This window comes from Tamandua tetradactyla, chromosome 6 (assembly GCF_023851605.1).
Source record: "Tamandua tetradactyla isolate mTamTet1 chromosome 6, mTamTet1.pri, whole genome shotgun sequence".
NCBI classification, from domain to species: domain Eukaryota; kingdom Metazoa; phylum Chordata; class Mammalia; order Pilosa; family Myrmecophagidae; genus Tamandua; species Tamandua tetradactyla.
The window spans coordinates 52,995,220-53,021,618 of record NC_135332.1 but is presented as its reverse complement, the minus strand read 5'-3'; the positions used below and the strand labels follow the sequence as shown (position 1 = coordinate 53,021,618).

At 35.9% G+C, this 26,399-nt stretch overlaps 1 protein-coding gene across 12 annotated transcripts in view; it reads left to right on the top strand.

Moving 5' to 3' along the window:
* SSH2 (slingshot protein phosphatase 2) overlaps positions 1 to 26,399 on the top strand; it is a 412,119-nt gene that overhangs the window by 266,908 nt on the left and 118,812 nt on the right. Inside the window, exon 1 of one of the 12 annotated variants that reach the window (XM_077165403.1) lies at positions 10,632 to 13,124. The exons of 10 other annotated variants lie outside the window; for them this stretch is intronic. In XM_077165403.1, coding sequence (XP_077021518.1) covers positions 13,039 to 13,124 — 86 coding nt within the window. In that variant the 5' untranslated portion in view covers positions 10,632 to 13,038. One more of the 12 variants, XM_077165408.1, reaches the window with a different exon arrangement.

Genomic DNA, 26,399 nt, shown 5'->3' with positions numbered 1-26,399 from the left:
GAAAGCTAGCAAACATCTCCATGTGTCCTCCCAAATGAGAGAGAAACCCTGAACTTCATCAGCCCAAAGGTATCTTTCTCTGGATGTCTTAATCTGGACATTTTCATGGCCTTAGTACTATAAACTTGCAACTTAATAAACCCCCTTTTTAAAAATTATTCTGTTTCTGGTATATTGCATTCCAGGAGTTTGAAACGAAAACGGTCTGAATAATTCCATGGCAGTTATCTACCGCATTTTGTTTATCCAGTCATCAATTGATGAACACTCAGGTCACTTTCACTTTTTGGCTATTGTGAATGATGCTGCTGTGAGCATTAGTGTACAGATATTTATCTAAGTCCCTGTTTTCAATTCTCTTGGGTATAAACCTAGAATTAGAATTGTCAGGTCATATGGTAGTTCTATATTTAATTTTTGAGGAACCACAAAACTGTTTTCCGTGGTGACTGCGCCATTTTATATTCCCACCAACAACGTATTAAGGTTCCTATTTCTCCACATCTTTGCCAGTTAATTTTACATTTTTTTAGTGATAGCCGTTCTAGTGGGTGTGAGGTGGTGTCTCATTGTGATTTATGCTTCCCTATGGCAATTGATGGTGAGCATCTTTTCATGTACTTGTTGGACATTTGAATATCTTCTTTGGAGAAATGACCAAGCCTTTATTTTAATCATTTTAGGTGGAACTATTCTAAAATACTACCTTTATGGTACATAGAATAATTATGACCTTATGTTAGTACTACAGATTGCAGCTATTATTAAGGTAATGACAGGCAACTTGATGTAGTGAGAAGAGTGCTGGTGGGGGGCCGGGGTCACAGCAGAACCACCACAGAGCTTTATCAACTTGGGTGATATGGTGCCCTCCATATAATGAGGAGGTTGAAATGTACTATCTATGGTCATTTGGCTCTAGCATCATCTAGTAATGGCCCCTGACTCTGGTATTTGGGGGGTTCTTATCTCCTTTTTATAGTGAGAAGTGATCAAATTCATTCTAGAAACTAAAAAAATAGTTACTATGTCTTAATTCTAGTAGAAAAAATAATATGTTGACAACCTAGAGGATCATGTGATAAAATTTCAAAAGACTTGGATCAGAATGATCAAAATGATCATGAAAACTTCTATACCCTTTAGAGTCTGTGCATGCTTTTTACTAAAATAAACATCTGAATTTCAGAAAAATTTGGGAGCCTATGTTATTTTTAGAGAACCAAAATTTGATCCTTGAGAATATCACTGTGTTAAACAAGGGACCAAGGTGTTCCTAGTGTTATTGTCTTATCTGAACAAATGGCTTATCAAGAAATAAGGCATCATTTTTGTGTTCTGAAAAGTTCGGGGGAAAATAAGGAATTAGTTGATAAAATGCAGGCACAGACTGACATCAGAACAGTATTCTCACTTATGCAAAATGTTAATAACAGGGAAAATTATGCTTGGAGGGGAGTATATGGGAACTCTGTACAACTGCTCTAATAAAAGCTAATATGCAAACACAGGCAAGCTGACTCCAGAGTCCCTGCTCTTAAATACTTCTTTGTCTACAGTTTTCTTATTACAATAGAGATTTGGCATCCTTTTATGTTTTTATTGGTCTTTTGCATTTGTCTTCTGTGATTTACTTATTTGTACTTTTGACCATTTTCTATTAGTATTTGTCCTTTTCTTTTTGATGTTCTCTATGTGTTCTGAACGTATGAAAAAATATATAGCCTATTGCTTGCCTTCTTTTAAATTTTTTTTAATTGTAAAATATATAAACAAAGCAAAGAAAGAAAAAAGCAATAGTTTTCAAAGCATACTTCAACAGGTAGTTAGAGAACAGATCCCAGGGTTTGTCATGGGCTATGATTCCATCATCTTAGATTTTTCCTTCTAGCTGTTCCAAAACACTGGAGGCTAGAAGGAATATTAATATAGTGATTCAGCAGCCATACTCATTTGTTAGATCCCATTTTCTCTGTTATCCTCCTACTTTAATCCTTCTCCCAATCTATAGGGATCTTTGAGCTATTCCTCTTATGACTTTTTCATATTGAGAAGGGGTATCCACACTAAAGAATGGAATGAAATTAATTGATAATCCTGGAGAGGCTGGTCCTTCTGAGTTTCAGGATTTATCTGAGCTAGGAACCCTCTGGGAATTAGGAAGGCAAACTCAGTGCATGAAACCTTTATAAAGTCTTAGTTTGAGTCCTTGTTGTTCTTAAGAGTTAACAGGAGTGATGTTGATGGGGATTTAACAAACCATGGCAATTAGCACTAATGAAGCTTGCATAAGAGTAGTCTCCAAAATAGCCTCTTAACTCTATTTGATTTATCTTGGCCACTGATGCCTTATTTTATTACACTTCTTTCCCCCCTTCTGGTCAGGAAGGCATTGTGGATCCCACTGTGCCAGGGCCAGACTTGTCCCCAGAAGTCATGCCCCATATTGTCAAGGAGATTTTCATCCCTGAAAGGCTGTACCACCTGTGTGTGGGGGTGGGGGTAGGGGGCAATCATTTTCCTTATAGAACTGGGCTTAGAGAGAGAGAGAGAGAGAGGCCACATATGAGCAACAAAGAGGCTTCCTGGAAACAACTCTTAGACCTTGTTATGGGTAGTCTTAGCTGTTCCCCTACAGAAATAAGTTTTATAAGGGCAAGCCTCAAAATCCAGGGCTTGGTCTATTTTTATTGGGAGTCCCCAGTGTTTGAGAGGGTACCTGGTGTTTCCCAGATGGAAGAGTTTAATTCCATATATATATATATATATTCCCCCACCTCTACCCCTACCCCCAACGCCACCTTCAGATCCTCCAGGGACTCTACCAGTACTTTTTAGTTATCAGCCCACCATAGCCTGAGTTGTATCCTGGTATTATATTATGTTATACAGAATTGGTCTTGTTCCCATTCAGGATTCCACAAGTTTGGGTTGTTTAAATGAGCTATCCAGAGAGGTTGATTTAGATTATGTGTTACAGAAAACTTAGGTTCTAGACATAATAAAGCTCTCTACCTTTAATCTCATACAATAGCTGAAGGTCTAGAGTATATACACTACCATCTTTTACCCTGCATTCTAATTTACCTTAGACCCAGCCAGATTGGCTTCTTTTTAAACTCTAATTGAGGACTAATCTCTTCTTTTGGTTACTTCAACTGTTATTGTATATAGCTGTGCTAACTTTCAGGACTGCAGCACTCCATTTATGGGTCCTAGGTGTCACAAAGCTACTCAGAGTTCCAGGGAAATACCAGCAAATACACAATATAACTCAGTGTCTCAGAATCCAGAAATACATCTACAGCTTCAGACCAAATGTGGCTGCTATAAGGGTCCACAATCTAGGCTTCCATAAGTATTTTCTGAGAGAGACCTTAGCATATTTGTTCTTTTGTTTCTGGCTTATTTTGCATAATAAAGCTTTGTCTTCAAGCTTTATTCAGTTCTTTGTGTTCCCCTCCATGTCCCTCCTTTTTGTAGGAGGGACATATTGCATCATGTAAATGTATCATCATTCACCATTGTGCTTCTCAGTCATTGTATACTTCAGCTCCCTCCCTTTATTGGCCATCATAGATAATGTCCAAAATAAGCAAACCATGTATTACAGCATCTTCATTTGGTTGTACAATCAGCAGCAATGTCAATTTTAAACAATTTTCATTGGTCCATAATGACAAAGAACTGGCAAGTACGTCATCACTATCAAATCAAAACTACCCCTTATCACTGATTATAAAAATTCAGAAATGGATAGCGCAATACTTTCTAATTGTAGCACAATAATGTTAGTACACCGAATGAAGCTGAATGTGAGAATGATAAAGGGAGGAGGGCTGGGGGCACAAATGAAACCAGAAGGAAAGATAGACGATAAAAACTGAGATGGTATAATCTAAGAATCCCTAGAGTGTGCAATGATAGTGACTAAATGTACAAATTTCAAAATGTTTTTGCATGAGGAAGAACAAAGGAATGTCAATATTGCAGTGTTGAAAATAGATGGTAATTGATATTTTAAAACTTTAACTTATGTGTGAGACTAAAGCAAAAAATGTTTATTTGGTACAAAATTTATATTTTGACTAGTGCATTGCCTAATATAACTTATATGGACAGTTTAATTGAACACCATAGGTACATGGAACCTTGAATAGGGCATGATATTTTGTAGGTTTGTCCAGAGTGATGCCTCGATAAATCCCAGAGTGATTTGAACAGTGAATAAAAAAGTATTTGCAAAGTCCCCTTGGGGGAATGGCGAGAAAGGGGAAAAATTCAGCTTCCTCATTTGAAGAACTCCTTATATTCTCACAAGCAGTAGGACGACCAAATCAATAGGCCGAGCCCTCAATTTTGGGTATTGTTCATATGAAACTTATCCCTGCAAAGGATAGACTAAGCCTACTTAAAATTAGGCCTAAGAGTCACGCCCCCCAAGAACCTCTTTTGTTGCTTAGATGTGGCCTATCTCACAGCCAACACGGCAAGCAAAATTCACCACCCTCCCCCTCTGTACGAGGGACATGACTCCAGGGGTATAAACTTCCCTAGCAACGTGGGACAGAAATCCTAGAATGAGCATCAAAGGATTGAGGAAACCTTCTTGACCAAAAGGGGAAACAGAAAATGAGACAAAATAAAGTGTCTGGCTGAGAGATTTTCAACAGATTTGAGAGGTTATCCTGGAGCTTATTCTTACGCAATATATAGGTATTCCCTTTTTAAATTAGGCTAGAGGAAAGTGCCTGAAGCTGTAGAGCTGTCTTCCAGTAGCCATGTTTCTTGATGATGATTGTATAATGATACAGCTTTCGCAGTGTGAGTGTGTGATTTTGAAAACCTATATGGGATGTTCCTTTTTGTCTATTGTATGGACAGATGCGTAAAATATATGGATTAAAAATAAATAATAGGGGGAACAAATGTTAAAATTATAAATGTTGAATAGATGGAAATATTCGTGGTCAATGAGAGGGAGGAGTAAGGGGTATGGGATGTATGAGTCTTTTCTTTTTATGTCTTTTTCTGGAGTGGTGCGAATGTTCTAAAAAATGATCATGGTGATGAATTTATAACTATGTGATGATATTGTGAGCCATTGATTGTACACCATGTATGGAATGTTCGTATGTTAAGAATGTATGTGCTTGCACGGCAGTGTAGACAACCAAGGCTGTAGACTGAGTCCCCAGTCTTGGGGTTTGTTCATATGAAACTTAACCCCACAAAGATAGGTCAAGCCTACTTAAAATTAGGCCTAAAAGTCACCCCCAAGAGAACCTCTTTTGTTGCTCAGATGTGGCCTCTCTCTCTCAGCCAATACATCAAGCAAACTCACCACCCTCCCCCTGTCTACATGGGACATGACTCCCAAGGGTGTGGACCTTCCTGGCAACATGGTACAGAAATCCTAGAATGAGCTGAGACTCAGCATCAAGGGATTGAGAAAACCTTCTCAACCAAAAGGGGGAAGAGTGAAATGAGACAGGGTGTCAATGGCTGAGGGATTGCAAACAGAGTCAAGAGGTTATCCTGGAGGTTATTCTTATACATTAAGTAGATATCACTTTGTTACTCAAGATGTAATGGAGAGGCTGGAGGGAACTGCCTGAAAATGTAGAGCTGTGTTCCAGTAGCCATGTTTCTTGAACATGACTGTGTAATGATACAGCTTTCACAGTGTGACTGTGTGATTGTGAAAACCTGTGTCTGATGTTCCTTTTATCTACCTTGTCAACAGACGAGTGGAACATATGGAATAAAAATAAATAATAGGGGGAACAAATGCTAAAATAAATTTAGTTTGAAATGCTAGTGATCAATGAAAGGGAGGGGTAAGGGGTATGGTATGTATAAATTTTTTCTGTTTTCATTTTATTTCTTTTTCTGAATTGATGCAAATGTTCTAAGAAATTATCATGATGGTGAATATGGAACTATGTGATGATACTGTGAATTACTGATTATATATGTAGAATGGAATGATCAAAATAAGTATGTTTGCGTTTGGTGGGGTTTTTTTGGTATTTAAAAAAAAGAAGAATGTATGTGCTTGCACATTGTATAAAAAATTTTTTTTTAAATTACCTCTTGTAAGATATTGGGTAATTGGACCTGAAGGGATACAGACTGTGCAACAGGACTGGATACAAAAACTCAGAAATGGACAGCACAATACTACCTAACTGTAATATAATTATGTTAAAACTCTGAATGAAGCTGCATGTGAGAATGATAGAGGGAGGAGGGCTGGGGACATAAATGAAATCAGAAAGAAAGATAGATGTTAAAGATTGAGCTGGTGTAATCTAGGAATGCCTAGAGTGTATAATAATAGTGAAATGTACAATGTACAAATTTTAAAAATTTTTTGCATGAGGAAGAATAAAGAATGTCATTATTGCAGGGTGCTGAAAATAGATGGTAATTAATATTTTAAAATGTCACCTTATGTGTGAGACTAAAGCAAAAAATGTTTGTTACAAAATTTTCTATTTTGACTAGAGCATTTCCTAATATAACTTATGTAGATAGTTTGATTGAATGTCATAAGTACTTGGAATCTCAGGTAAGACATGAGATTTTGTTGGTTTGTCCAGAGTGATGCCCCGATGAATCAAAGAGTGATTTGATCAGTGAGTGGAAAAGTATTTGGAAGCTCCCTTCGGGGAATGGTGAGAGTGGGGAGAAATTCAACCTCCCCAATTCAAATTCTTGATATTCTCACAAGCAGTGTGGACAACCAAAGCTACAGGCTGATCCCCCAGTCTTGGGGTTTGTTCATATGAAACTTAGCCCCACAAAGGATAGGTCAAGTCTACTTAAAATTTAGGCTTAAGAGTCACCCCCAAGAGAGCCTCTTTTGTTGCCCAGATGTGACCTTTCCCTCCAGCCAATATGACAAGCAGTCTTACCACCCTCCCCTTCTCTGCGTGGGACATGACTCCCAGGAGTGTGGACCTTCCTGGCAACGTGGGACAGAGATCCTGGAATGAGCTGAGACTCAACATCAAGGGACTGAGAAAAACCCTAGAATGATCTGAGAATTAACATCAAGGGATTGAGAGAACCTTCTCGACCAAAAGGGGGAAGAGTGAAATGAGACAAAGTGTCAATGGCTGAGAGATTCCAAACAGAGTCGAGAGGTTATCCTGGAGGTTACTTTTATGCATCAAGTGGATATCATCTTGTTATCCTGGAGGTTACTCTTATGCATCAAGTAGATATCATCTTGTTATTCAAGATGTTATGGAGAGGCTGGAGGGAACTGCCTGAAAATGTAGAGCTGTGTTCCAATAGCCATGCTTCTTGATGATCATTGAACAATGGTAATAACTTTCACAATGTGACTCTGTGAATGTGAAAACCTTGTGTCTGATGCTCCTTTTATCTACCATATCAACAAAAGAGTAGAACATATGGAATAAAAATAAATAATAGGGAGAACAAACGTTAAAATAAATTTAGTTTGAAATGCTAGGGGTAAATGAAAGCGAGGGGTAAGGGGTATGGTATGTATAACTTTTTTTCTCTATTATCATTTTATTTTTTTCTATTGTCTTTTTATTTCTTTTTCTAAATTGATGCAAATGTTCTAAGAAGTGATGAATATGCAACTATGTGATGATATTAAGAATTACTGATTATATATGTAGAATGGAATGATATCTTATTGCTTTGTTTGTTAATTTTTTTTTTAATTTAATAAAAAAAAATTACCTCTTATTACTTGTCCTTCCCCTCCCCCAATTAGTTACCCCAGGTAGTGCTGTGGTACTGTTGGTGTGTTCCTGTTAACTACTGGCCATCTATTGCTTGTTTTTAACCTTGCATCTTATATAAAAAAATTTTATTTTTATCTAGTCTAATCTTACTAGTATTTTTCTGTTACAACTCCAGGGTTTTATATCTTGCTTTAAAATACCTTTCCCACCTTCCCCATTCCACAAAATTATAAGTGTTTTTTAAATTTTTCTAGTATATTTAAAATTTTTTAGTATTCAACTCTTTAAAACTTCTAGAAATTATTTTTATTTATAGAGTGAGCTAGGGATTTAGTTTTTACCTTTTTCCAAATGTCATATATTCCAGTTTCATTTATTGTTAAATCCATCTCACATCACTGATTTGAAGTGCTACATATATAATGTACTTAATTGTTATAGATATATGGGGTCTACTTTTGTGCTTTTAAAATCTGTTAATGTTTTTCTTTTTATATGCCAATATCCCTCTGAATGCTTAATATAGAATTAATGGGTATTTTGATACCGTACATGGCAGGGCCTTCCTCATTATATTTATTTGAAAAAATGTGTTGGAAGCTCTTGCTTATTTTATTTTTCAGATAAATGTTAGAATCATCTTGTCAATTTCCATTTCTTTGGAAATGTTTAGATTTTTAGTTGGAATTGTACTAAATAAATTGGAGGGAGAATTAACGGCTTTACCAAAGAAGCCTCCCCCAATGAGGAATGTGGTGTGTATGTCTGTTCAGGTCTTTTTAAATGTTCTTCATTTAAATTTTATGGTTTGCCTCATATGGTAGTTACATGTTTCTTATTTGGTGTATTGTGGGTGTTTCACAAAGTTTTTGTTGTTCTTTTGAATGAGGTCTGCTTTACCATGATGTTTTCTAATTAGTCACTGCAGTAATAGTAAAAATATTAAAATTGTTTCTTTTTATAATTATTTTCTAATAGACCATCTTGCTTAACTCTTTCTTGGTTCTAATAGATTTTTAATTGGGTCTCTTGATTTTTCTGTGTGGATCATCATTTCATCTTTAAATGAGTTTTGTCTATTTGAGTATGTAAAACTGTCGTTGCTTTGGCTAAGACCTCTGAGGTTAAAGTTAAATAGTGTCTTAAATAGTATAAGGTTAAATAGTAGCAGTGCTAGTGGGCTTCTCTTGTTTTCCATTGTAAAAGAAATGCTTTCTCTGTTTTGTGACATGTTCGTATGCTGTAGGTTCTGGCATAGACCCTTTATCAAGTAGAGGGCATTTCCTTTTATTTTTGCATATATTTAAATTAGATATTGTTATTGAATGCTTTTTTAGCATGTCTTGGGATATGGTTTTTGCCCTTTATTAAAGCTTATACAGTGACTTATATTGAGTTGCTAAAGTTGAATCATCCTTACATAAATGAGCTACACCCTGATTATATTCTTTTAAATATTGCTGGATTTGGATTTACCAATATTTTATTTCAGATTTTTGCATTTAGGGGCTCAGATATTTGTTGAACATTTGATGCTTTGTCTAGCTTATGCATGATTTGCATAAGAATTTAGATAGTCTTCCATTTTTCTCTCTACTCTAAAACAGTTCTGTAGCAGAAATTTTCACATTGTACTCCAAGTGTTATAATTTTATGAAACTTTATTGCCTTTCAAAATATCTGCTTCTGTTTCCTTGTTTCCATGAATAAGTGTAGTTATCACTCACAGTACTTCTAAAATCTAGTCTTGTCCTCTACAGAAATGCCCAAACATCATTAGGATAATTGGTAATTCGGTGATTGAAACCAGGCATTCATTTATGATGAAGAACTTTTTATCTCTCTCCATGGAAGACACAGTTAGCTAAAGAGACTAATCTAAATAAAAGAGACATGAGATACCTCTTTGAGTTTAAGTTAATACTGGCTATTTTTGTGATTATAGATTGGAAAATATAGCCTTTAAAAGGAATATTTTTTAAAAGTGATCAGATTAGTTCACAGCTAGTGAATCTGCTAACTGTTATGGCCTTGAAATATGAAGGAAAGGTTCATAAAATGCATTTTTGTTTTCAGTAGCAGCGATAGGTAATGTTGTGACTTTATCCACACTGTTTTTATTTGAAATCAGTAGAGCAGTAATTGGTCTAGAACCGAGTGGGAAAAAAAAACAGCTCTCAACTTTGACCTTATTGGAACCAGGCTTACTAAGTTACCTAAAGAATAAATCTGCAAAATGAAGATGAACAGGAATGGTGAAGTTGTGATGTCCTTATTTCAAGATTTCTTGTTAGTAAATCAAGTGAGTTATTCCCTAAATTACTACTAGTCGGTTTGTATGTTTACCTATAATCATCTCCTGAAATTGGGCAGTTTGCTTAGAATTACACTAAGAAACCAATTACCAAAGCCAAATAATTAAGGATTTTGTCAGTTTGTTTCTAAGAGCTGTTAGTTAGATCTTGTGGTAATAGAAGGGCTCAGACTGGCAGATCATCTTGCTCACATCTCTTCTGGGTCTCTGGAAATGTAAGTCCTTTTAAAAAAATTTCATATGTTAGACCCACCACCTTGGGGCTAAAGAACAGTGGTGTAAATACTATCAAAATAGATGTTTCTGAATTCTAAGGTGAAGCCGAAAAAAAAAAAAGTGTTCTATTTTCACATGAGTTAAATTTAGCTTTGCATTGTTGAATGATGCAGGATGTTACTGCATCTAACATAATTAGGTGTAACTTGAAGAAATGTGCTAAGAACATCAAGGCCTTTCTAGGTGTTCCTGTGATTTGGAAAGGATGTAGTCAATGATTTATAAATAGGTTGCTAGTGTTGCACACCAAAGGGCAAATTTGGGATCACCTCCTTTTTTGCATGTTGTGCAGATTAAGCAACCTTTTTTTTTTTTTTTTTTGCATTAGTATGTTTCTAGAGGGGTATGACCCTTCTTTTAACATCCTGAAGGATTTGACATTAGTTGTGTCTGTTAAAGCAACAGATTTCAGAGGTTTAAATTATTCTTAAAACTTCAGTGTTAGCCAGTTTTAGACTCTTATTTTTTTTAATTAGAATAGTTTTGATTCCCAGGTGTATAATATATGATTTTTGGTAATGACCTAATTATGGTTCAGTTTGTTGCTTGCATTTGTTTGGGGATAACATCTGACTCATTTCAGAGGACTGTGGAGATTAAATGAGATAAAACATGAGAAAGATCTATGATTACATTGTCATCTGTACCTAACGGTTATTGATCAAGATTCATGTAGCTCTTCATGATCCATAGCAGAACATTTCAAGCTGTGAGAGTTCTGATTATAAACTTTATATTGCTTATCTCTTGTGGTGACTGTGTCCTTAAAGGTTTACGTCACAGAAGGCTCTGTTTGTAAGGCTAGGATCACTTTAAGTGTCCCTCCTGACCTCAGCCACCAGCAAGAGGCTAAGTAGGTTCATGAGCTCAACATCTTGTCTTATATGTCTGGTGTCAGCAATTCTCTGAATGTTGAGTCATAAAAACCATTTGATCTTCAAGAGAGGGCTGAACTAAATGAAAGTATTTCTGATTTTTCTTCATAAATTCTTTATTCTTTTAAAGAAAGCTCTTAAATGTGAGAGTTTTTCAGAACGCTTCCCTGAAAAATTTATTTCTCCTAAAGTTAATACAAACCAATTCTTATAAACAGCCAGACTTTTAATTTTCATTATCATATCATTGTTTTTGTGGGGAACTTTAGTTTGAGAAATTGGAGTGTCTGTGAAAATGGAAACAACTCTCAATGTAAAATTATCTTCCTAGGAGATGAGTGAAAGAAATGGATTCAAACAATGAGTAAAACTGAACCTCTTTGAAATTCCTTTGACCAGATTCGTGTAGACCATTCTATCAGCCCCACTTCTGTGATGCTCATCCCTCCAACAAAATCTCACACTTCTTTCCTCTGGCATCACATTCCCTAAATATTCTCTTAAAAAACCCTAAACAGGTCCCTTGGGTCACATATTCAGAATAACTACTTGCCATTTATTCTTGTGGCTAACAGTATAAGTGTTTGGAATGAAACAGACCTGATTTCCAGTCAAGGTTTCACTACTTCTTAACTATGTGACCTTGAAGATGTTATGTAAGGATGCTAAGCCTTAGTGTCTTCATCAATAAAATGGAGTTTATGTTACCTGTGAGGATTAAATGGAATATTTATGAAGTGCTTAGCATTTACCCAGTAAATAGTAGCTTATATTTTTGCTATTCTTGCCCTTTTGATATAAGCCACCTTATAGGAGAAAGAATTGGTACACAGAGTGGCACACAACCCGATGGTAAAAATTCTATAATTTGCGTCATTACCATAATTGAACCTATTCTGTGCATAAGGTGGAAAATACAAAGTACAAGACTTGGTTCCTGTTTACAGTCTGTTGAGGAGGTAAGACGTGGATAAAAGAATAAAAGCACAATTTAGTGTTTGCTAAGAGCCAGATTAATGGTGCATTTGGTGTTAAAAGTTTCCAAAAGAGAGAAAGGTATCATTTCCAGAAGTAGGTTTTGAGCTGAGGCTCTGACCTTTATTTCTGGCCCTCTTAAAAGTCTTGAGATATGTAAGCAGGGATCACGTGGTGAAAGAAAATAAAGACTACTGAGACAGATGTTATGGCCATATTATGAATAGTTTCCAGTGAATGACTGCTATTGTTATTTGGGGTAATAAGAATAATCCAGAAAGGCTTTTGTTATAGTCTGATGGTGTTCTTTAGGAAGTTACTGTGAGTCTATTTTGGGTAATATCATATGGGCAGAATTTTTATTGAGTTTTTATCAAGTGTCCACTAGTACATAGCACAGTAACCAGTGTTTGCAGACTCTACACAGCATATTTAGGAAGGCTGCCAGTTTTACAAAGCTGTTGCTGTTGAATCAGTACCAATAGCTGAAAACACAATGTGAAAACCCCACAGGCAACATAAGGAAAGAAATCATTGAACTATGTGGTAGGGGTTTTATGTTTTGCTGTTGTTGTTGTTGTTTATTTGGTGTTATTGTTTATTTGTTTTTGTTTGTTTTTAAGCACATTCAAATAATCCAAAGCAAAATCTCTTTCTGTTTCCTCCAGGTGCTTTAGATATTACATCAGCATCACAGGCAGGGTGGTTTCCATGGCACAGAGGGCTCGTAATATTTACAGTGTAGTGAACTGAAGCCTGGGTGGGGGTGGGGTTGCTTGCTGTTTTTCCTTGCTCTTATTGGCTTGGTTACCATTTTAATAGCCTGCTTGCCAATTAACGTCTCAACTTATTTAGAGTTACATAAACAATGTGCAGCTCCTTGGTTTCTAAGTCACATATACATGGAAACAATCCTAGTGAACATGAGAATCTTTTACAACGTGGAAAACCATAGTAAGTTTAAGATTATGCATTAATTAATAAAGATCGGGAACTGTATAAATGCCATGTTACAGTAAGCCCAACTGATAGTTTGTGATACTGAGTCAAAGAGTCACTTCAGGTACTAAAAATTTAGCGGATTGTGCCTTAATAATAGATACTACGCTGAAAGATATGGCAGACTTAGACTGAGAGAAGCTAGATATGTATTTCCATTTAGTGATTCTACCTAAATTATACCCAGTGTAATCTTCAAATTACCAAAAAACTGAAGAATGCAGACTGACTATTTATCTTATCTCTAGTTTAAGGATTAAGAGTCATGATTGTTTTAATTATACTTTTTTATCACGTAAGTACTTGAAGGTACTTTTACACATCTGTTGAGAAACCATTTTAGTCCTGGGTATTACTACTGTTGGGGCTTGTTTATTACTGTGGCTCTCCCTGAAGTCAGTCTCAGTAATCAAGGTAGTCCACTATGCTGTACCACTGGGATTCTTTCTCTTTGTATTGTAGCCATTTTAGGTGCTTGGGTGAGGTTCTCAGAAAGGCCATATACCCTATTTATCAGAAAACAATGATGTCATAATAGGAATGTTTATTATGTATGCTTTTTAAAAAATAACATCTAGAGGAGGTATCTGTGGCTCTGGGACAACTTGAGGCTTCATCCTCAAACATTAGGAACTGGCTTCTTTCACTTCCTATCTTGTGGAACATTCTTTTTGGGATTTCTGACCCACATGTGAGAAGTCTGACCACCCTGAGACCATCATCCTGGAGGGGCCTTAGCAGGATGCCTGTTTCACTGTCCCAGCAGAGCCCACCTTCAGTCATCCCTTTCAAGGCACCAGACCAGTGAGTGAAGCCATCCAGGGCTTATGAGACCTGACCAGACACCAACTGAATTTCCAATAGGAGTCCCCCATTGAAGCCACATGGAGAAGAATTATCATCTGGGTTTTTATAAATTAGGGGAGAGTGGAAGAATTGCGCTGAAGAATGTTAAAATTTTGTTCAGGAAGAACAAATACTACCTGTAATTGGAAATAGAGGCAGCCAGAAAAGACGTTGGCACACCTCTGAAAGTTCATGTCGTGGAGAACAATCAGGGTGGGTGTATGAAGAAAGAGCTATACCAGAGTATTTCTGAGAAATGGTTAATGAGGTGTGTGTTAGCAAGATTGAATGATAGATCAATTGTGATCATGCCTGGAATTTGAAAGAAAAACCAATTAGAAGATCTTGATAGAAGTGAATGATTCTAAAGCATCTAATGTTAATTATAGAAAGTCAAATTGAAGACCTAGAGAAGAAAGTCTGAGAAATAGAAGTTGTGACCTCTTGGATAAGTAAAATACCCTCAGATCCCCAAAAAGCAGGAGCAAAAGTTGTTTAATGAAGATAAACTGTTAACTCTTAAGACAGTTGTTCTCTGGGAGAATCAGCCCACAGTGCTCAGATTCAGAGCAGACACTGTGAAGGCCCCAGTAAACAAGCTTCGATTTTCCAGCCCACCTTCTACTTCCCCTATATGTCATTACAATGTATGAAAAAGAAAAAAACAACCCTTGTCAACTGGCTTAGTATCCTCAGCTAATTCATGGTGCTTTTGGTGAACACAAAAATTTCACAGAATATCAGCATCAGACCAGACCAATTGTGGCCGTGATGAAGACACAAGAAAGTTAACTCCTTAATCATGTCTGAACCCAGACAAAACAAAAACATTGTCCAAGCCACAAAATACCTACCATCCCCTTTTCCAGCCTATAAAGCAACTGCTGTTTCTTTACCAATTGTAGCTATATTCTTGCTCTAGACTAACTTTCCTAGAGATAAATTTTATCAAGATACCAAAGAATTATTCCCATTCTTAACAGCACAGAGTCCTGAGCAAATCAGGTAAATAAGGCCATTATTTATTTTCTTGCTGAAACACCCAAGGTTCCACAGTGCTGTTTCTCTTGCTGGAAGGAGTAATAAATCCAATTTTTGTTATTAATAACAACAACAACAAAAATACCTAGTGTCTTTTTCAGTTAAAATAACAATCAACAAATAAGTATTGAATGCCAGTTCTCTTTATGGTAATCTTATGAGTAAATTTTGGAGAAATTTCCAAATGGAGAGTCCTTTACTTTTTTTAAACCTGTCCACCAGTATACACAAAAAACTTGATATCTTCATTCTTTACCACCTACTTAGTCTAAGTGTCCTGTGTACATAATTTTGGGAGGATGGAAATGGTCTTACTGGCATTTAAAACCAACAAAGCAAAAACTATTGGTTATTTTTAAATGTTTGCAGATCATGAATGTTTACTATAGAAAAAAAATAGAAAATATTATGGGGTTCCTCCTCCCAAAAACACTACTCTCATTCTTAAAATCCCAAAAATATTTATTGCAACTTTCCAGCCTTTTTCTATGTGTTGTGAATTCTTTTTAAAGTTGAAATGTCCTGTATTTTCTGCTTTGTAACCTATTTTCACTTCAGCATATTGGGAACATCCTGCTATTGTCTTCAAATGCCTTTCTTTCATATCCTTTTTAGGGGTTGTTTGTTTTCCATATGACTGATGCAGATTCTGCTGTATTGTGGGACATTTTGATTGTGTCCAATTTTTTTTTTCAGTTATAAACAGAACCTCAATCTTCACCTAAATCCTTGCACTTGTCCCTAAAATAAAATATCCTAAAACTAAATTCTGGGATTACTAGGCCATAGGGTAGGGTGTACATATTTCTAGGGCTTTTAATAGAGGTTGTTAGTTTGCTCACCAGAAAAGTTGTACCAGTCAACACTCCCACCAATAATCATAGAAATTCAGTTTTATATGTACCTGAAATGATAAATAGTAAAATCAAGATGAATGCATTTTTATCCTTCAATCCATTTCAAATACTTAGAGACCCAGAGAAGTTGATCTTCTTTTGTCTTTTGCTATCAGGATCCTCTTTCATGCTTTTCACTCACTGGTGGGACATGCTTTAATTTATAAGCTGTTCAAGTAGAACTAATGGAAAAGTGAAATAATAGCACACTGATGATTAAGGTGAAGAAACTAATTATCCCAATGTATTTTTCAACATATATTTAATGTCTATAAATTTAGGTTTGCTCCCCACATTTCATTTTATTCTAGATGCATCATTTTAGATTTAGAGAGTTTTGGAGCCAAGAAATGAGGAAACAGACTTGCCTAGGGTCATACAGCAAATTAATTCATCCTTGAACAACATTTCATTGTGTTCTGTTTTGGAAGGATTAAGTTCATAGAAATATCCCAAGTGCTCTCAAACTATTAATACTAGAATTTTTAAAAATGATCAGGTTACTGCTTGTGACTATACTATGAAGTTGGAATTTGCTGACCCTGTTTCATAGGAAGCAGTAGAAATAATTTCACAGAGTTGAGGAGATCAGTTTTTGAGGGAGCAAGCTCCTTTAAATTCTAGAAACAAAAGTTTCCATCTTCAAGGCCACATGAGTTTGAATATAAGAAGAATGTGTGTATGTGTTTCTTAAGAAGTCTTACTTTGAATGCCACTGGCAGATATAAACTGTCCATAGTAGCAAGTAGTAGACTTAATGAAAAAAAAAAAAGAAGAAGAAGAAAGGAATGCAGCCGTAGTTGCATGCTGGTTTCAGTGATGTAGGTTATTTGCCTCCATCTGAGCCAAGTTGCTTCTTAAAAGAAGTTGTGTGTTTAAATCACAGGCAGGGAAAGTACTTTCAGATGAAGTTTCACTTTTCGTAGTGGCAGCAGTCCTGAACATGCTGCTGGAACAGAAGGTGAGTTTAGCACCTTCTCTTCAGATGGTATCTCCACCCTCAACTCATCTCTTTTACATAACAAGCTTTTGTTCACTGGAGGGGTGAACCTCTGTAATTGGCCTGTCCAGCTACTGTGAATGACAAAAGGTGAATGATAATGAGTCCGAAAGTCAAAATGGACTAGCATGGGATCAGTGTGACTTTACAGAGAGCAGGGATGAGGGTAGGGGTGGGAGCTATTTTTTTTGGTTTGGAGACATCAAATAAAAAACTGAATTGCCCTCTGGCAAATGTTCAGTTCATCAGCTTCAGCTCTTCAGCACCAGTAAAAGGAGAACTGCTAACTATTACTGGGGTGACCAGGAGCAGAAAGAGTATGAGTTAATTGACCAGGGACCGTTGGAGATTTTACTCTAGAGGTGGTTTCTGTGGGAATGCCGCTTTTCTTAGTTTGGGATGGCAGGTAACAAATAATAAACAAGGATAAACCAACTTCACTAGGATCTTTTATTGGGTTTCAGAGTGGAAAAGTCAGTTAGATTAGATCCAGATATCTCAATTACTGGGATCACATTTTGGCCTGTTACCATGATGAGATGGAGCAGAAAAATAGAAAAGTGAATTGGAGAAAAACAGGCAAATAACATTTGTATTTCTAATTAGGGCTAACATTTTAAAATAAATTGTCATTTTACTAAGTATTTTTGCTAACTTCAAAATTCAAGGATTACAAATATGTAATCGCCAATCTGATTAAAATCTCCTTTTTAGTGAGGGTCTTTTAAATTAGCATTGGTCCTTGTATACAAAGTCATTGGGACTATGAGCTATTGTCCTTGCACTGTAGTAAATGGAAAGACTAGGGGTAGCGTTGGCTACATAATTTGTGGGGCCCAATTCAAAATGAAAATGAGGGACCCATTATTCAAAAATTAAGAATTTCAAGAATTTCTGCAACAGCAAAATATTAAATCATTTACAGGTTACATGCCCTGAAGCTGGCCCTGACTGTAGGATGTGAAATTAAATGAGCCTGGAGTTGATCAGAGCTCTGGTTTTGTTGAAGGAAAGATAATTAATTGATTTAATTAAAAATACATATACTGCACTATAGGTTAAAAAATAGTTATACTGTCAGTCCAACATTTGATTCAGTTACTCTTTCCAGGTAGTTAGTGTATTTCCCTCATTTTATAGTTAAGAAAATTAAGGCACTCACTCAAGATCAGTCAGCTGTAAATGAAGCTCAAGTAAATGCTTTCTAGTGCCATGTTTCCCACTATTCCATTCTGTCTCTACATCTCTGCAAGACCAAGGATAAGGTGACAAAATGTCTTGCTTTCTCAAGATTGATTTCTTTTATAGAATTTTCTGTCACTTTGCCAAGAATACCTGCTGGAATATAATATCAATTAATGTTTGATTAGCAACCTGTAGTTTACAACAGATTTTCATTTCCATTATCTACAATAGCCCTTAAATTCACCCTGGGATGTAGATATTTAAGCATCATTTTAAAGGGAAAAGATTGATATTCAAAGAGATTAAATAATAACTTTAAACTCATTTAATTACTAAGTGGAATGACTCCAAGTCTTCTTACTTTATATCCTGTGCTTTTTTACTATACTATATTTGCCTCTAATTACAAAATTCATATCTCTGCTTAGTAAACATCTATTCATTTTTAAATCACATATAATATTTTAGGCATTGGGAACTAAAAAGCTAATTTTTTAAAGCTAAGTCTGACTTTCAAAACTTACTTTCTAGAAAGTTACTGTTTAGATGTGCAGAAACAGAGTCTAGAAAAGCTATTGTAAATAAATAGTCAGCAAATGATACACACTTTAAAGAAAAAAGTAAAGCAGGACAAAAAGATGAAAAGTAAGCCAGGGTGAGAGGTACTGTTTTAGAGAAAATGGTCATGAAACTGATAAGCTATTATTTGGGAGCTACAAACTGAAGATAGGGAACATTTTCTGTAAATGTATAAATCAATTTTTTGGTTTAACAAATAATCCAAACAATAACAAGGCCACTGCATTTATGGGCATAATGGTGATAAATGAGGATTGCTAACTGTTGTAAACTTCAATCTTAATGGTAACAGTTATTATACCTTGTATTTAATCTCCTTTTCCATGTAACATAGATTATAAATTATAAGACAATAAAGCGCTAAATCTGGTCATTTCCTGTCATGCATAAAGAAATGTTTGTATTGGTAATTTAGATTTTTCATAGTTAGAAGATGAATACTGTAGTCAAATGGTATGTTCTGAAATGTAAAACCTCATTTCTGGTAAGATGTAATTTTAATAAATTTCAAAATCTTATCTAAAATCCTTTGTTGTGCTTAAATCCTGTTATATCTCCATACTATAGTGCTTCAGTAGGTGAACTTTCATTTAATGTTGGGAAATCTTTGTAATACAAGAGTATTTATTGTAGAGGGATTTGCAGAGATAGGGGAGAAAGAGGCAACATGATAGGAACAGGAGAGAGGATCTTTCCATAGGATTTGTCTGTTGTATGCTTTAAAATGCCAGAATCCAAAATATTAAAAGAAGACAAACCCTTAGAAACTCCTAAACTGTATTTATGTGTTTTCTTTGGTTTCAAAATTGAGTTCAGCATCAGTCATTCTGTGTTTGCCTCTTGTTAAAGCTGAACTGTTATCTCTAAAACGGAAGAGAATATTGTTTGGAGGTTAATTCCCATTTGCCTGTATTTTCTTTAGAGCAGTTACCAGGTTCCTATTGTCCTAATTTAGACAAGGAAGTCATCAAATGCTCAAAGGAATCTTATGACAACTCCCAACCCTGCCCCCAATTAAAAACCTGGAATTAAACTATTTTGGGCATTTTACTTACAAACCAAGAAAATTATTTTTAAGATTTTGAAATTTGCCCGTGAGTTTTATTCATCCCTTTTAAACAACCGCTCATGATTTCCACCATGCTGAAAGAATTTGAGCTAGCATTTTCTGTCTTTTGGAAGGGATTATACAGCCTTTTGAATTCCCTCTCTCTTATAATAACTTTAGAGTAGATATTCCAAGAATGGTATTTTCTTAAATAAAACTTGGGATATTATAATAGAGTTTGAATATTTGTGTTCCTCAGCAAGTGGTCCCAACCCATATGGTGAGTGATAAAGAGAAGCAATATTGGGGGTAGTGCTTCCAGTGATTTGAACCATATCCACGGAGGTATAAATGATTTAAGGTTATTACTCTGAAGAAAAAGTTGAGAAAAACTCTTCAGCAGGAGATAGGAGAATTGCTAATTGCGTTTAATCCAGGTGCTTATTGAATTAATTATGAAGAACTTGTTGCTGAAGTTTGGGGACTCAGGATCCTTGCCCTAGGCTTAAACATTTAATGGAAGGACTGTGCTGTAGGTGCTATGCACTGACAGTCAAGAATTCTCCAACCCAATAAGCTGTTCTTTGCTACAAAGTCCAATTTCTACAGCCTGCCGTGTACAGTTGTGAATTTTCAGAAATGTGAGCAATCAAGTTTTATATGTCATTTTTGCCTTCTTCCCATCTCACATTGTTTATTCAGGCCTTAATCCAGTGTCTCTTTGGTCTGGGAAAATTTCTGAGTTTTGCATAAAGCCACGAGAAAGCTCAGACCAGTTTATCTCTCTTAGAAATTAAACAACCCTGTAAAAAAGAAGTATATATCTTAGAATTTTTTCCTGATTATTTCATCTTTTCAGTGTCAAATGAGAATTTTTAGAAATAGTTATTTTTCATTAAATAGTATTTTAATGCAGAGGAAATAGGAAATGGATTTTTAAAAAATTCAGCCTTATTTTTATATTAACCTATTTATGATATAGCATTTAGTTCACAAATTGGAAAATAGATTTTCAAATACAGTGTATAAACTATGTGTTTATTTGCTTTCCCCTTGTAACTGTTGCTAAAATATGATACTGTAGAAATGTCAATATATTTTGAAGAGAAAAAAATCATTGAAAATACTGCCTTTTTTAGTATTAATTATTTATTTGGAAAAGTGTAAACCAGATTCCACAAGCCTCTTCAGTGACACTAGAAAAGTTTTGGGAAAACATCCAACAAGTGCTTATCTTTCCTGTAGTGGAAATGTTCATAACTGCAATGTGCCGTTTCCTTTGAATGAAGATAAACAGATTTCTGTTTGTTATATATATGTTTCAGAAGTATGTTTACTGCATTCTTTGAATGGAATCAATTTCCCCACCCCCCCCGACAGTTGGGGAGGTTCCAAAAACATCTGGTTATTATAGGGGTTTTCTTAACTTCCTCTTAAAGGCAACTATATATTTCTTAAGATATTTTCCTCAGACTTTTCTTTTGAATTCCAGATTTTGGGGCCACTTAAAAAATGTGTTCCTCCCACAAATTCACTGCCCTCCCCCACTCTATCTGGGACATGATTCCCAGGGGTATAAACCTTCCTGGCAACATGGGACAGCAATCCTAGAATGAGCTGGGACTCAATATCAAGGGATTGAGAAAAACTTCTCTATCAAAATGGGAAAGAGAGAAATGAGACAAAATAAAGTATTAGTGGCTGAGAGATTTCAGGCAGAGTCGAGAGATTATCCTGAAGGTTATTCTTACGCATTATTTAGATGTCCCCTTTTTAGTTTAAGGTGTATTAGAATAGCTAGAGGGAAGTGCCTGAAACTATAGAGCTGCTGTTCCAGTAGCCATGTTTCTTGAAGATGATTGTATAATGATACAGCTTTCACAATGTGATTGTGTGATTGTGAAAACCTTGTGTCTGATGCTCCTATTATGTACAACATGGACAGTTGAGTAAAAAATATGGATAAAAAAATGAATAATGGGGGAACAAATGTTAAAATAAATTGAGTAGATTGAATACTAGTGATCAATGAAAAGACGTGGTAAAGGGTATAGAAAACAAATAGGGGGAACAAAGGTTAAAGTATATTGGGTAGAGGGTAGGCAATGGTGACTCTGCAGAGTTCTCGCCCTGCCATGCCGGAGACCTGGGTTCGTTTCCCAGTGCCTGCCCATGAAAAAAAAAAAAAAATATATATATATATATATATATATATGTATATAGAGAGAGTAGATGGAAATTAGTGGTCAGTGAGAGGGAGGGATAAAAGGTATGGTATGTAGTAGTTTTTTCTTTTTATTTCTTTTTCTGGACTGATGCAAATATCCTAAGAAATGATCATGGTGATGAATGTACAACTATGTGATGAGATTGTGAGCCATTAATTGTACACCAAATATGGAATGTTCATATGTTAAGAATGTTTGTGTTTGTATGTTGTTTTGTCAATAAAAATATTTAGGGAAAAAAAATAAGTTCCACCCAGACAGGTCCCCCTGTTACCTCTAGTACCATGCCCATGATTCACTTCAATATCATCTTTATCATAAAATCAATGTTCCCTAAGTTTTTTTTTTCCTTTTTGTAAATAAATGTCTTTGGTTGTCTTTGTCCCCCATTTGGTTCTTTCTTTGCTGGATGCTGAATCCAGGAAGCTGTCAGCTAGACAACTGCTAGAGGACTCTTTCCAGCGAAACATTGGTGTTTTTTGATATAGTGGTGATTCCTAGGTTGAAAACCTTTTTGTTCCAGTTTTCAGGAGACGAAACTGCTGAACATTTTATCTTGTTGACCTGAGCAGTTCGTTGTTTCTCACTAAGATATGGCAGGCAGTCCTGGCAAGTGACTGCTATGCTTTAGGCACAGTTTTGCCAGTTATGTGCGATAGAAATTACTCTCTGTAATTTACAGATTATACATCTATTCAGGATGAATTAAAATTCAGCTATTGGTTGTTCTCTTGGTTGGCAAGGGATGCATCAGTATAGTTTTTAATTAATGTCTTTTGCCCTCAGACGAGATAACAACCTCACTGCTGTGAATCTAAGCCTAGAACTGATTCTTCTTCTATCATTAATGGGCATGCATACCTTGTCTAAATATAGCAAGGTGTGGACTTGGCTAGTATGAGAGAGACAGTAGAATGACATTAGCTCTTCTTGCCTCATTACTAGTGTTAAAATAACATTTAAAGAAACAGGGACGCTGTTTTAGTTCTGATTATAGAAACCAACCAGCTGTTTGGTTTCCTTAGGTAAGAAGTTTTCTGCGCTAGATGAAGATGCTGGTTTAAAAGCTTAAGTGAATCACTTCAGAAAGAAGCCAGGAGTTTAACTCCATATGAAAACTTGTATAAAAGGTCACTTCTTTTTCTCTTTCATTGATTAAAAGTTACCGTTTATTTTGAATGTAAAGGATGCAACCTAAGCTTCATATACCTTATGTACTTTAGAATAGCGTGTGTTTATATAATCCTAATACTTTCTACTTTTTAGAAAGCCTCCACAAACTTTGTCTACTAAGAAGAAAGAATATTTTATCCTTAAACATGGGGGATGAGGTAGATACATCTAATCCTGTTTTACAGATGAAGTAACTGAAATACAGAGAGGTAAAATGACTCTCAGGGGGCTAAATGAATCAGTAATACAGCTGATAGATATAATTATAGTACACCCCACACTTTAGCTCATGCAGCCATCTTTGACCCTCTTTTATGAGTGTAAAATTACCCAAAAAGCCTCTCTATTATGAGAATTTCTATGCAAGAAATTCTGCCTTCCCATTTCTTTCTTTTTTAATTGACCACCATGGGGGTGGCAAGCCATGATATTTCCACATGCACACATTTTTCCAGTGATATAGGAATTCAGTGAATGAATTAGCCATTTGGTTACTAAATAGAAGCCTATAGGGTTTGAACAGACCTTTGCAGAATAGATCAACCCATTATGACATGAACTCTTCTGCTATAAAAAATTTAGTTGATATTTTTGGTTGTTTAATATAGTACTAATATGGTGATCTTGAACTATTGGAATGCTTTTGAGGTTCTCATTGGTATTCACTTAGAATCATAAACTTTTAAGAGTTTAAATGAGGAAATTGAGGTCCCAATTGTCTCATCCATGTTATACAATTAATTGACAGAACAGGAACTCCAGGTCAGTCAACCTTGCTTTTTCCTCTCTACCTTTACATGTTTCTCTGAAGTAGGTGGGATACTAACCTCTTTTGTAAATTGGTAAACAGTCTAAAACCAGCTAAAACTGACTCAGAGTCACCCTTGTTAGAAAACCCTGATTGGCTGAGTCCTATCCAAGTGTATACCTGCTGTTTGCTGCCTCCCCCTCCCAAGTAAATGTACATATGATCTGAGAACTGGAAGTCCATTTATAGAAAGGTTTGACTTAGGGATATTTTGAATTTCAAGTGTTGGGCCCATTTTCAAATGACAGTGTTACAAATGTGACAGCCATCTTGTCATATTTTTCATCATAATTCACTCAGACATCTGACTGTTATGATTCCATTTATAGAAGAGAGGTACAAAGCAAAATTAATCATCTATTATAACACAGCAACTTCATAGTGGTTTTAAATATACACAGGATCAAATTTTATTCCCCAGACTCACTCCACCAATCCTCTTCTTTAGGGATAGCCTATGGTTCATCTTTAGTATAAATTCTCTTAATTCTCTAGCAGCTGTGTTTTGCACAACATTACTGATTTTAGAGGTGGAGAAAATAAGTCCCTCAGAACCTTCTTCTCACAGATATTCTTTAATAATAGGTTACTTAATTTAACTTAGTCAAGGAAATTTAATTTAGTATTACCTGTTTTTCATTCTTCTTCACTAGCATCCTTTTCTAATGTAATATAAATGAATTTGTAAAATTTGCTTGCCTTCTTTTTGACTGAAGTTGGCTTCAGGTTTCTAATTTATCTTTTGTTTGTTACTACATTCAGACAGCTAAGCTTTATTTATGGTTGGTTTAAAATGGCAGTTTCAAAACTTAACTGCTTTGTTATTCATTTAACTTGAGCCCTGACTATATCATCAGTATATGTCATATCCGTTGAATGGAGGATAAGGAAGGAGGAAGTCCTTTGTGTAAAAGCAGTTTCCTCAGCTGTTTCTCCTGAATACTGGAAGTTTGATGCCTGGCAGGAAATGATATAGACATGTGTGATAACAGAGTGACGTGAAGAGGAAGAATCACCTTTAAGGTTCCCTGGCATGCCCAGGATGATTGGATTTCAGCTGGCAGATATTTTAAGGCTGATTTGATCTCCAAATCTAGGGATTAACAAAGGATAATATAAGAGAACATTGTGATGGTGAAATACAGGTATATCTCGTTTTATTGTGCTTCACAGATAATTGCATTTTTTACAAATTGAAGGTTGTGGTGATCCTGTATGGAGCAAGTCTGTTGGCTCCATTTTTCCAGTAGCATGTTCTCATATCAGGTCTCTGTCACAGTTTGGTAATTCTTGCAATATTTCAAATTTCTTCATTATGATTATATCTGTTATGGTGGTCTGGATCAGTGATCTTTGATGATACCATTGTAATTTGTGGGGGGGGCGCACAAACCATGCACGTGTAAAATGACAACCTTAATTGGTAAATATGTGTGTTCTTACTGCTCCATTGACCTGCCATTCCCTTGTCTCTCTCCCTCTCTTCGGACTTCCCTATCCTTTGAGACACAGCAGTAATGAAATTAGGTCAGTTAATAACCGTACTGTGGCCTCTTAAGTGTTCAAGTGAAAAAAAGAGTCACATGTCTTTCACTTTAAAATAAAAGCTAGAAATGATTGAATTTAATGAAGAAGGCATGCCTAAAGCTGAGATAGACTGAAAGATCGGCCTCTTGTGCCAAACAGTTAACCAAACTGTGAATGCAAAGGAAAAGTTCTTGAAAGAAATTATAAGTGAACACATAAATAATAATAACGCGAAATAGCCTTATTACTGATACGGAGAAAGTTTTAGTGGTCTGGATGGAAGATCAAACCAACCATAACATTCCCTTAAACCAAAGCCTAATCCAGAGCAAGGCCCTAACTCTCTTCATTTTTGTGATGTGAGAGGTGAGGAAGCAGCAGAAGCAAAGTTTGAAGCTGGCTGAGTTTGGTTCATGAGGTTTAGGGTAAGAAGCCATCTCTATAACATAAAAGTGCAAGTGAAGTGAAGCTGCAAGATGCTAGCATTTTTTAGCAGTGAAGTATTTTAAAAATTAAGCTCTGTACTTTGTTGTTTAGACGGTGCTATTGCACACTTAATAGACTACAGAATAGGGTACCCATAAATTTTTTTTTTCGCATGGGCAGGCACCAGGAATCAAACCTGGGTCTCTGGCATGGCAGGCGAGAATTCTGCCACTGAGCCACCATCACACTGCCCCCCATAACTTTTTTTTTGACATGGGCAGGCTCTGGGAATCGAACCCGGGTCTGTAGCATGGCAGGTGAGAACTCTGCCACTGAACCACCATTGCCTGTACCCCCAACCCCGCCCCCATAACTTTTATATGTACTGGGAACCCAAAAAATTTTTGTGACTCAGTTTATTGGAATATTTGCTTTATTGTGGTGGTCTGGAATAGAACCTACAATATCTCCAA